General features: G+C 46.1%; 2 protein-coding genes across 2 annotated transcripts; one reads left to right on the top strand and one right to left on the bottom strand.

Annotated features, from left to right (window-relative positions):
- The first annotated feature begins 40 nt into the window (after positions 1 to 40).
- Positions 41 to 6,397, top strand: RPL18 (ribosomal protein L18). Its single transcript, XM_054995070.1, has 7 exons — positions 41 to 101; positions 1,919 to 2,005; positions 2,363 to 2,470; positions 3,007 to 3,105; positions 4,116 to 4,239; positions 4,332 to 4,401; positions 6,262 to 6,397. The coding sequence occupies exons 1-7, from the start codon at positions 99 to 101 to the stop codon at positions 6,335 to 6,337; spliced, it is 567 nt and encodes a 188-aa protein (XP_054851045.1). The 5' UTR covers positions 41 to 98; the 3' UTR covers positions 6,338 to 6,397.
- LOC129340341 (uncharacterized) lies at positions 6,396 to 11,785 on the bottom strand. Its single transcript, XM_054995069.1, has 5 exons — positions 11,752 to 11,785; positions 11,033 to 11,168; positions 9,251 to 9,492; positions 8,645 to 9,166; positions 6,396 to 7,670 (listed from the first exon to the last, which is right to left on the bottom strand). Exons 1-5 carry the CDS (start codon positions 11,776 to 11,778, stop codon positions 7,206 to 7,208), a joined length of 1,392 nt encoding a protein of 463 aa, XP_054851044.1. The 5' UTR covers positions 11,779 to 11,785; the 3' UTR covers positions 6,396 to 7,205.
- Between the last annotated feature and the right edge of the window lie 795 nt (positions 11,786 to 12,580).

The following is a 12,580-nucleotide window of genomic DNA, read 5'->3' as shown; positions in this document are numbered from 1 at the left end:
GAGAGCAAAAGCCCCGCTCTTTCCGCTTTCTTTCCCACAATTCCGCGCGCGTTTTCTGTCTCTTCCTTTTCTTCCTTCCAGGCGCCGCTGACGCCGCCATGGTGAGTTTGGAGAGTGGTGGGATGGGAATCGGTCGCAATCCTCTACGGGGAGGCGGCGCGGGTCGGGCGTGGTGCCGCGATGGGGCAGAGAAGGGTCTGGCGAACCGAGGGACCCCGAAATTGGCGGATGTGTCCTGGAGTTGGGGAGGTCCGGAGGGCCTGGAGAAAAGGGCCTGTTTCGGGTAGGCTGGAGTTTGGGCCTAGCCGCCTTGCAAGGCTGGACTAGGGGTGGGCTCTGGTTTGGAGAAGGAGCTGCTTAAAGGCAGGCCAGAGGAAAGGTTATAACCCCCTCCTGTTAGACACATAATAGAGACTCCACAAGCTGCTAATAAATGAGAAGTATTCAGTATCTCGTAGCAGTAGGTGTAACTATGGAGAGAGAAAGAGAGATGCAACAGCTTAATGCTTTGCAAAGTGACTGCAGTCTAAGCCTCTTTAAATAAGTAGGGTTGGACTGTAAAGTTACTTTGTGTAATAAGACTTCCCTGCATAAGAGTCTCTGGAGAAAGGCGTTTAAAAGCAGGAGGTGGGATGTCTTTATGGAGAGTGGCACTGTGGCTGAAAATATACAGTATTGGTGAAAAGAAAAAAACGGAGGGAAGGAGGGTAGGTTTACATGTATCCTCTGTAAATATGAGAGAGGAGCATGCCCTAAACACACCATTGGGAATGAGAAAAGTGTCTGTAAGTCTTGTGTACGAGCTACGTAGGGCGATGAGCACAGGATAGTGGTTGACAGGTACATGCTTATTTAGTTCATTTACATTTCACCATTTTTCCTAAAGCAGCTTGTATTGTTCTCCCCTTCGTCTTATCCTCAGCAGCCCTGTGAGGTAGGCCAGGTGGGGATTCAAACCAGAGCTTTCCAGAGCTTTGTGTGACACTGAACACTACACCAAGAGTGTGTGTGTATGGGGGGGGGGGTGAAGTTTGACATGTTAGTGTTTATATTGGGGGGCTTTTAATCAAGATAAAGGAAAATGGGGAACCCCTCAGTAAACAGTATGCTTTAGCATTTGTTGTTTTTAATATTAAAGCACCCTTTTGTTTGCTGATGATAATTTTCTTAACATGGTTTTAGCTCTAGGTTTTGTGATAGTTTGAATTGGCTGTTCTTCTTTTATATATTTTGTTGAGGGCCTGTCCACTTTGCTTTTTGCTTTGCTGTTCCTTGTAATTACAGAATTGTTTTCTTTCCTCTTTTGCCTGAGCTTTTGACGAAGGACAGTGTAGGATATCTTGGTGTGCTTTTTGGTAATGACATGTATGGAACTCTCAGGATATTTAGTGCTCTGTAGCTTCCCCCATGATCCCTCTGTAAGGGGGAACCATTTGTCTTTTTCTGTGGGTGAGATGATAGGTCTGAGAAGTAGATTTCAGTGGCTGCATCGCTGGAATGTGGTAGGGTATGTGGGCTGTTTGGGGGTTTTGGTGATCCTTTTGAAGTAGGTACCTGGTGCTGTCTATTTACTTGCTGATTCAGAGAGTCCTGTTGCTGGCACATAAGTGGAATCCGCTGAGGATCTGATTGGAGAAGCCTGTAATTTTTACCTCCTGATTTCACCTATTTATATAAGGCATTCTTATGCTAGTATAGTGTGATATTAATCAGGTGTAAACAAGCAGACCCCTTTCCGTATCCTTCAAGAACAATGTGTGTAATATATGAAATATCTGAAAAATGGCATATTTCTTCAATTAAAATAGTGATACTGTCTAAAGCTCAGGACAGTTTAGAGCAATAAACAATAAAATACCAGGTCCAGAAGTGACTGGCACTTTCTCTCTGACAAATATTTCTCTTTTTGCGGTACCAGGGAGTCGACATTCGCCACAATAAGGACCGAAAGGTTCGGCGCAAAGAGCCCAAGAGTCAAGATATTTACCTTCGTCTCCTGGTCAAGGTGAGAACCAGGGCAAAGCTATGAGGGTTCAGAATTGGCCAGAATTTCTGACTAACATACCAAGAAGCCTTTTTGCCTCCCTGTCCCCCATCCTGCTTTCAGCTATACTTATTTTTGGAGGAGGACAAGCTACGATCCTTAGGAGCTCTTGAAAGAAACCTAAATTTTATAGAATTTGGAGGGGAAAGAGTGGGAGACAGAATATCTAGTAGGTTGTATTTGGGAGGTTGTGGTCTGCTGGAAGCTGGTTTGTGGACTTACCGGGGAAATGAAGGCAATCTAAATGGTTTTAATTGAGAAAAGGGGCTGTCTAGTGGGACTCACAAGGAAACTAAAGGTCCTGTGTTGCTGACTCAGCTTTACAGATTTCTTGCTCGACGGACAAATGCAAAATTCAACAAAGTGATCCTCAAACGTCTCTTTATGAGCCGCACCAATCGGCCTCCACTGTCCATATCCCGCTTGGTGAGTGCAAGTGCTGCTCTTCACACTCCCGTCCGTTTCTTCATCTCTCTCCCTCAGTTTCAAAGGTGCTCATTGTTTCTGATCCTTGGAAGCCTTGGGCTCCAGGAATTATTCTCAGAAATCTGTAATTGACCCTCGCAAGTTGAAGAATAATCAGAGACCCCCTCCAGGTGTAACTGAGATGGTTGAGACCATAAACAGGCTTTAACAATGAAGCAAGGCAGAAAGGGAAGACAGACCATGAGAAGGTCAAAGAAATAGTAGCACACCTCTCTCCTGACTCCAGATTCTGCTGGGATGATAAGACGTTCACCAGGCCACAACTGTACAACTAGGTAGACATGCAGTTGGTCACAGCACATGGATTTGGGTGGGAGGACTCCCTGTCTCTCCTATTGGGCCCATCAGTATAAGCGCAATTTCTGGGTGGGTGGTTGTAAGTGCGTGTGACGGCACTCACTTCTCATAAGTGCAGCAGCGTATCTGCTGAGCAGTACAGGTGTCCTGACTGATTGTTCTTATGCCTCCCTCTCCAGATCCGAAAGATGAAACTCCCAGGTCGGGATAACAAAACTGCTGTGGTGGTGGGTACAGTGACAGATGATGTTCGCATCCAGGAAATCCCCAAATTGAAGGTAATCTGAGCATTGGGGAACAGTTGACATGTGAGAGAGGAGTGTTGACTTAGAGGGAGGGGGCATGCCATCTTAGGCTTCATAAACTAATGCTGGGCCAATGGCAGAACTCAGAGCTATAGCACATATCAGGCACGATCTCATAAGGATCTTCTTGGTGGCAGTGAAAACTGCAATAGCTTCAGAGTGGAAATCACAGAAACCTCCGACGCTAGCAAATTAAGTTATGGGACCACTACATTATACAGAAAATCACAGGTGGCCTCCTTCAAGCTGAAATAAACTCCAGAACAATGGTGTTTACAGAAAAATGGATCCCCTTCATTGAACATATAACTTACAAAAATCCAGTGTGCCAAACCATGATGTAATGCAAATTTCAAATCTATGAACACTCATGGCTATACATCCTTAGTCAGACCTTGCATAACACCAAATGACAACTTATTCAATCATTTGGTTCATCATAATACATCTTATTCTCCTGAACAATCAACAACAAAATAAAGGTTTCAATCTCGTGTAGCATCGAAAGAATCCAAGCAGCTAACCTAAGTTATTGACTCAACAGACATATAACATAGGAATGTCAGTATTGTACCTTGCAGCAGCTGGTTTTATTGTTATCTTTAATGTTAGTGTTGTTTATCTTTGATGTTATTGTTTATAAGAAATTAAAATCAATTTCAATAAATGTTTTAAAATTTAAAAAACTAATGCTGGGATAGGTATCAAAGCACATAATGTGCATGTGATTGTGGAGTGGCTGGTTGCACGTTGTATCTATTTAGTGGCAGGGTTTTTTTTTAGAAGTTTAATTTTATTTTTTCAACTCGTACAAATACAGGAGTAAAATCAGCTGTTTCGATATACGCTAATAGTGTTAGTAACATGGATCTTTTGATGTTCATGTGTAGACGGTTAATAAGTTTTTTAAAAATTTCAAAAATTGACTGCTACTGTCAGATTTGGAGATGCTCATTTTACCATTTTTCCCCCTCACCTCCAAGATCTGTGCCCTCAGAGTTACCCAGGGAGCTCGGACACGTATCCTGAAAGCCGGGGGACAGATAATGACTTTTGACCAGTTAGCCATGGCTGCTCCTAAGGGACAAGGAACTGTCTTGCTGTCTGGTGAGTTGGGAGGGAGCTGAAATCTCTGTGAGGATCTCATTGGCTGCAGTCCACTACCAATATTGACAGAAGTATCTCCCTTCCCCTTGCAGGACCTAGAAAGGCCCGTCAAGTTTATCGGCATTTTGGCAAGGCCCCTGGCACCCCACATAGCCACACCAAGTGAGTATTCCTTGATCTCTTCAGCTGCTTGCGCTTGCTTAAAGCCTTGTAAAACTTCAAAATGACAGTATGCTTTTAAAAAAAGGTTTTGACTTGTCTTAAGCTGTGTTGCATGTACACACCTCACTTCCTAATCTCCTGCCTCAGTTTTCTGCCTTTCCCAGGGTCAAACTCTTTTCTTTCTGGGTCTTGACTTCAGTTATCATTCCTTCATCCCCTTCCTCCAAGGAGTCAAGTCTCGCAGCGTTCCAGGGCAGTCAGATTAGGTTATCAGCTAGCTCAGCCCAAGGAGTTCCCTTGTCTACACTAAGCACACCTGGCACAGCACTGCACTCACTGGGTTGGATCCAGCCAGCTTTTTGACTCATTCTCATTCACTTCTCCCCGTCCCCCATATGTCTTTTGTACATGCATGTCCCGTGATAGCCCTTTTGGGTGCTCAAAGGGGACTCCACTTTCAAGAGAGGAAGAGTTGGTTGGATCCTACCCACCATTGCCAAGCATTCACCTCATCCTTAACCAAATCATGATCTCATATCTCCAGTCTATTAAAATATTTCTGTTCCACTTGAACAGTGCCTAAGGTTGTTAGCAGCAAAAATAAGATGAAAAAGGTACCAGAGAATATACAAAATGCTAAAAAGTTGCAAAGTTAGTTAAAAACAATTTTTCTTTTAAACTTGGAGTTGGATTTAAATAGCATTACCTATTTAAGCTGGGAAGGCATACAGCACATATGAAAAAAACACGGCAGCTCTTTCTGCTAAGGAATATAGGAAGTAGTTGTTCTGAATCTTGGGACATGTATTTACTGTTCTTTCAGCCTTGGTCTTGGAGGGATGTTTACTTTTTTCCATTTATTAAAATATTTATATCCTGCCTTTCTGGGTCAGTAAGGGATGCTCAGAGCTACCATTTGGAAGAGGCTGTAGCTAAATTGATTTAACACAAAAACATTTGAGTTCTCAGTTCTTGTGCAAAGCTTGAAATTAACTATATATTGCTTCTGCACCTCTGTTTCTATATCATTTTATTTTAGAAAGACAGATACTAAATGTAAATAGGAAAGCTTAGAAGTTAAATTTGGTGCTTGATTTAGCCACATTTTGTGGAACAGAACTTCTCACACATCCCACGACATGAAGCAGCTTGATGGGGTGGTCTAAAATTATCGTAGCCATGGCCACCATCTGTATCTGTTGCCTAGACTTGTGAACTGGGTTTTGGCTTGGATTACAGCTGCTGGGGATCTTGCGAAACGTAACAGATGTTGCATTACTGGGAATTTGGAAAGCAGGAGGAGCAAAATCTGAACACTTAGCTCTTAGAATTACTAAGATTTTAACAGGGTTAGAATGACAGGGAACAGGTTCCCCTGGATTCTCTTAGAATTAGGGGGCAGATTAGGGAGCTGTAAGAGCTAAGGAGTCTAGCAAACTATTCCAAAGATCTGGAGCAGAAAAGGCCACAGCCCAAGTTAAGCAGAGCCCACTGGAAGGCACGGTTAAAAAGCCTGAGAAAATGGCCAGTGGCTGGCTGAGAGTATATGGGGAAAGAGGGGTTTTGGTGCCCCTCGTTCAACACAGGGAAAAATATAAGTCTGCTTTTTAAAACCGAGAAAATAAATTTACTTTGGTCTCATTTGTCAGTTGCCTAGTTCACCCACATGATCAGGCTGGGCTTCCAGGTTGTGAAGGGCTTTCAAGGAGGCACAGCCAGCACTTTGAATTGAACGTGGAAGAAAGTGGGCAGCTCAGACCAAAGAGCTGTTGTAGATTTCTCCTTCTCTCCCCTTACGTTCCAGTGTAGTTCCCTTTCCATGTCACTGACTCCTCTTCCCACTTTTTTTTGTCTTTCCAGACCATACATTCAGTCCAAGGGCCGAAAGTTCGAACGGGCTCGTGGTCGTCGGGCCAGTCGAGGCTACAAAAACTAGCATTCTTTCAGGAGGAGTTTGATTGTGCAGATGTATCACATTAAAGGCCACATATTAATGCCCTGTTGTCATATTGTTTGGTAGAAAGGATATACCAAAGGTCCCGTGTGTCCCAACAGAGATGTTACTGTGAGCGGTTTGTGTGAACTTGGTAGTTGCTGAGAAGATTCCCCAAATCTGTAATATCCTCCCACAGTCTTTACCTTGGCCAAATAGCTGTTGTTGATTGGGCTCTGGCCAACAAGTAAGGGATATGTAAGGTGAGTGAGAAACCTGGGAGCTGGTTTTCAGTGTGGGAGCTTGGAAGCGAGGTAAACCTGAAGGAGTCTGAGTGAAAACATGGAAAGATGCTGGCACCTACATGGGCATGCAAAAGTTAAAGCTGGTATACGTCCCACCGCCCTGAAGTCCTCCTATCTTCTGAGAGAAGTGATTGTCAACTTGAGACTTTAGAGAGTGCAGGGAACAGAGGGTGTGCACGATGAATCCTGTGTCATCGCCTGGCTGAAAAAAGAGCTTGCTGTAGAGGAAGAGGGATGGTGGATACAGCCAATCCTAGGAAGGGAGCCAGCATCCCCAACCCTGGGTGTGCATAACCAGTCACTTGCGTAGTAACTGCAAAATTGTAGAAGCAGCTGAGAAGAAAGTCAAATTGTGGGGCTGCAAGGAGATTGTGTCAGTTTGCAGGTGGGTTGTCAGATTCCTGCATCAAGGAAAGCGGCAGCACAAGAAGATGCAGTACTGTAGCACTCACCACATAGGCCCCAAAAGTGAGGTTCCACCATGGCAGGGGCAGCACTAGCAGTGATTGACCAAAAGATAGCGTGTGATAGAAGGCAAACTGCACTGGGAGGCAGGGCTCCTTTCCTTAGGCGAGCCCCATGGGTTCGTGCAACAGGCAAGCTAGGTAGCAGGAAATGGTCCAGGCTCTGCCCACTTGGCCCTCCATGTTCTGGGGGTGAACAACACGCAGGAAGCGGAAGCTGAGGGCTTTGTCCGTCAGGCTGCGGAAGCTCAGCACCTGCCTTTTGGCTGCCTCCTGCTGGGCTGACAGCACCACAGGACCCACCTGCAGAAAGGTGGGCAAAGATGCCAGCTCCTTGTCAGCTCCTGAGCCGAAGGTCAGGTAGCCGCTGGGTGCAGCCAGAGCATAGCCAGGAATTGAGTATCGGCCCCTGGGGCCCCAGTGGACCTCTTCTTTGCTCCTTGTCCTTCCCTGGGCTTCAAAGAAAAGTTCTGCACAATCCAGAGCCACCAGGGGCATATCATGATGGCGGATGAGCCTCTGTGGCTTGAAGGTGTCTACATAGCGCTGGCTGCAAGAGACCGGAATCTGCAGGTGGAGGAAAGCATTCATTTACCACAGTCCAGCACATTCTCCCTATATGGCTCTGATGGGGAGGAGTTGGGTGGTCAGCAGGAAGTGGCTTGGAAGTAGGGGCATTGTGAAAGGGGCACGATGTCTAATCTCAGTTCCGTTTCAACAGAAAACAAGCTCCTGAAATAGAACTTGGGGAAAGACAAGCATGTGTGTAGAAAGCCAGCAGACTATGATCTGGGAGACCCCAGTTCAAGCCTTGTAAACTTGCTGGGTTACCTTGGGCCAGTCATATACTCGGACTAACCTATCTCGCAGGGCTGTTGTGAGGATAAAATGGAAGAGGAGAATGGTAGGGGCAAAGGCTATTTCATCCACAAAAGCCCAACAATTTGGAACGAAGTCAGCCTTCCCAAAGAATTCCACAACAGACTGATACTGTGCCTAGTGTGTAAGCACGCAAGTTTCACATGTGGAGAACGGTGCACTTCTGCACCTGGACCAACAGGAGGCAGTGCAGCATTTGAGCAGAACTCCAAATCCCTGGCCAGCAGCTACACTTGCTAACCAGGTGTTCAGAAGCAGGAGGGGTGAGAACTGCTGTGGTGCCATAGTTACCCTTGGATCCGGGAGACCCGCCTTCAGATCCCCGCTCTGCCATGGAAGCTCATGGGATGTTCTTGGGTCAGTCCCACTCTAAGCCTACCCTACTAAACAGAGGAGAACTTTGTGAGCCACTTTGGGTCCCCATTGTGGGGGAAAGGGGGGTGTAAATAAAGTGAGCACCATCCCTTCTTGTTCTGGAAGTGGGCCTTTCTCTTCATTGTTGCTTCCTACCCCCTTTCTTGTTTCTTGTTCCCAAGTTTTTTTAGTGGATAAGGAAATCTTTTGGCAGCTTGTGAGCCTCCTTCCCTTCTCTCAGCGACTACCCGTACCTTACACCTCAACCTATATGTCTGGTGAGTGGAAGAGCGTCATCGGGTCCTCACCTGCTTCAGCTTCTGCTCCATGACTTCCGTCCAGCTAAGCCAGTAACGGGAGGCTGTGGACTCTGAGATGTGGAAACGGAAGGCGAGATCTTGGAGGAGCAGCCCCAGCCGCAGGCGGACAAGCACCAAGAAAACTTGGTTCTGCGGGCTGAGGGCACTGTGGGTCCAGCGCTCTGGACTCTCCTCCTGCCTCTGCCCACTGCTGTCAAGGAGGAAGTCCAGAAAGGCCGTGAAGCGTGGGTATTCGTCAAAGCCTGTGTAGAACCTCAGCCACTTACGGTTCTCCTTCACAGTCTCCAGGGAAAAGGCCCCGTGGTAGGCTTGAGCTTCCTGCTGGCCTCTTAGCTGCCTGCTCAGGGAGAGAACAGTGGCACCGCTGGCGTCCAGCTCCCGGCGCAAGCGTTGTGCTGTGGACTTCAACTGGTCCCTCTCACAGCACAAGTTCCGGTTCTCTGCTTCGAGCTGGGCGATGCTCTCTCCAAGCTTGGGATGAAGAGGCCAGTTTGCTTCCGCTGCTTTCTCCTGTGTGGGAAAGGGAAAAAATATTCTGTCCGCTGCATCTCGCCGTCTTCCACGCAGGCCTTTCTCTCCCCTTACCTCCCTCACCTGTAGTTCCCGGCATTCTTTCTGGCTGGCTTCTAGCGCCCCCTGCAGGCTGAGAAGGAGCTCGCTTTGCTGATGCACCACCTCTTTGGATGAGATTACAAGGCTCTTCAAGGGAGCGGCTTCCTCAGGGACGCAGTAGGCGTTATGGTCCTGTAACGCTGCCAGCTGAGAGGTGTCCTCGTAAGGTGCCAGGCTGGAATTGTCTGCTGCTAGGCCCAGGTCACTGAGGCCAAAGTGGGTTTCTGCTGGGACGAAAAGATGTTAGAAGCACTTCGCAGCCACACTGAAAGCCTGAGTTCATGAGCCAGCAGTCTGGCTCCCTCTATAATGTGTAATAATAACTGCACTTATGCACCACTCTTCTAGAAAGATTAATGCTCCACTCAGAGTGGTGAACAAAGCCAGTGTTGTTGTTATCCCCACAATGGAGCTGGAGCTGAGAGGAGTGGCTTACCCAAGGCCTCCTGAACTCATGGCCGATTTGAACCAGCAGAGGGCTGATTTGCAGCTCAGCCACTTAACCACTATGCTGTACCCTATACGGGGATGCTATCTGCAGGACTGTGGCTCAACAGTAGAGCACCTGTTTTTACATTGCAGCAGCTTCAGTCTCCAGCATCTCAAGTTAAAACAAGTTCCTGGTGATATGAAAGACAAGCGTGGTGTAGTGGTTAGTGTCAGACTCTGAGCTGGGAGACCTGGGTTCAAATTCCCACCCTGCCACAGGAGCTTACACTCTCAGCCTAACCTCATCAGGTTGTTGTGAGGATGGAAGAGAGAAGAATGACATAGGCTGCTTTGGATCCCCATTGGGGAAAAGGCAGTGTATAAATGAAGTATAGATACCTGAGGCCCTGCAGAGCTGCTGCCAGTTTGAGTAGACAATGCTTTGATAGACCAGTGGTCTGAGTCAGTATAAGGTAGCTTTGTGTGCATAAATGGAATTAATTTAATCTGTATAGCTTCTAAGAACCCTCCTCTGAAGGAGCAAGGGTCAAGGCCATATCAACTCTGGTTGCAGTATTGGGGAGGGCACCTAGTATGAAAACCCATTATTGTTCCATATATAGGTATGCCTTAACTAGGTTCTGTTCAGTTAGTGTCATGTTTCCCAAATAATTCTGATGAACGGCCCCTTTTTGTAAATTTAAAACTGAACGCATGCTACACCAGAGTGAGAGTGAATAGGAGTAACTCGTTCTTAGATGAATCCACTCTCCATGCTCTCTACAAGAGTAACTGATCTGGGCCTATCTCCTGATTGAAAGGAAGCCAACCCAGAGCAATTACTTGTATAGAGTTGCAGTAGGCTACCTCCTCTGAAGGCGCCCAATCCTATTTCTCTGAAGTGAGCATGACTGAATGACCCAACCACACTTGATGCAGAGGGTACGTGCACCTGGTTGGGCATCAGGCCAAAGTCGAAGACATCCTGGAGACACATCCCATGGCGGGCTCTGCAGTGGTTGGGTACACCGGGGGCCCTAATTATTTCCACAGCAGCCAAAATAACAGATGTGCCTAATGAAGCAGGCTGTGGCTTGTGAAAGCTTATGACACAGTACATGGGTTAGACTTGATAGTGGGATGAGCCATTCTTAAATACTTTACTTATTTTTCAGGGTGTGTGGTTTGAGGATCGCAACATTAAGGCTCCGAGTTCTATCCAGAGAAAGGAAGGAGGCTGTATGTTCCCAGTATCCATCCCTTCCTAGAGGGCTACAGCTCCACTCTGGTTGCTGGGCCCTTCCTTCCCAGAGAAGCCAATCTGAGAGGAGATACCAGGGGTTTCCTGGGCTGGCTGCAGGCCATGTCTTCTTGGCTCCCTCTTCTTCCTGCTGCTCTGAGCAGGGCTGGTCAGCACCTCCAGCTCTGGCCCGTAGTGGGCTACAGACTCATGCTCTGCATCATGGCATGTCTGGAAGGAAGACAAGGAGAGGTGGCAGTGCCTTATTGTGCGACGAGGGAAACAGCCAAGAGGCCTGTCCGAAAAGGGTATTCAGTTATGGGCTTTTCTGTGACCTGAGTGGTGGTTCTCAAAAACAAATCTGAAAACTTTTTAAAAAGTCAACTTTTGAAAATCATTAAGTTACCCACTCTAGTTGCAAGTATGAAATAAGCATCAAATACAGAAAATCAATTTCATTTTTATGATTTTATAGACATACATATGTGTGTGTGTGTATATATATATGTATATATAAAATGTATTATACATTATGTATATATGTGTATGTATATATATGTTTGTATATATGCACTCACATATATACGTACATACACACACAGAGATTGGTTTCTACAAATCAAATATAAAACATCAATTTCATTTTATGCACAGACGCACAAAAAGTTGGGCTCCTTGATCCTGAAGACAAAGCCTTAATGTAAAGCCACACCCATTAAACTGTGATCGCTAAAGAGCGGTGCAGACGCAAACGTGCAGGCTTGCACCGGAGAACCACAGTCGGGAGCTGACGGGCGCTTCTGTTGCTCGTTACCTGGCAGAAAGCGCGGCTCATCTCCATCCCTCGCTTCGGCAGCCTCGTTCCTGATTTAAAATGGCGGCCACGGTGAACTTGCCCTATCGCTAGAAAGGGGCGTTCGAGGCGGGCAGGTTCCCTCAACAAAGATGGCAGTATTATCTTCGAAAAACGTGACGAGCAGACAATGCCTCGCCAGGACTTGGGTCCTGATTGTTACATAGAGGAGCTTCACTCAGTAATATTCGTGCGGTGGGTATATCTGTATTACAAAAATTGACAGGCGTTCCCATAGCCAAGCAGAAAGAAGCACTTTTCCTTTACATCAGCGATGCCTAGAAGTTAGTTCGTGGGGCGCTGGCTAATTTCTGACGGACAAAAAAAGGTGCAGTCTTAAGAAGAGTTTCTCCAGTCTAAGCCTATTGAAATCAATGGTCTTTGACTGAAGTAACTGTTTTGGATTACACTGAAAATCGTAATAATTTTTATAAGAGCTAACCAAAAGACAAAACTCTCACTGGCTCTCCCTCCCTAGTTGTCTGTGCTGTATGTCTATGTGTTTGTACTGTATTGTTAAATATTTATGTATACATTTTAAGTGCTGTTTTAACTTTTTTAAGGTGCTGATGTATTGATGTTTGCCAACTTGTGGACTCTAGAAAGGGGGCATATAAATGTTTTAAATACATTTTTTTAAAAGTTGTCATTTTGATTGAGCCTAATAAAAAATATTGAATGGATTTTGCTTCTTCTTCTGGATCTTGCAGGCCTGTTTACAACTTTTTAAAGTGATCAATTGCCGGCTGGTTGCTGAGGATATTTACAGAGCTAAAGTGATGCAAGACAG

Source organism: Eublepharis macularius, chromosome 12, assembly GCF_028583425.1.
Source record: "Eublepharis macularius isolate TG4126 chromosome 12, MPM_Emac_v1.0, whole genome shotgun sequence".
NCBI classification, from domain to species: Eukaryota; Metazoa; Chordata; class Lepidosauria; order Squamata; family Eublepharidae; genus Eublepharis; species Eublepharis macularius.
Note: the sequence above shows the minus strand (reverse complement) of the source record. Positions and strands in the feature narration are given on the sequence as shown.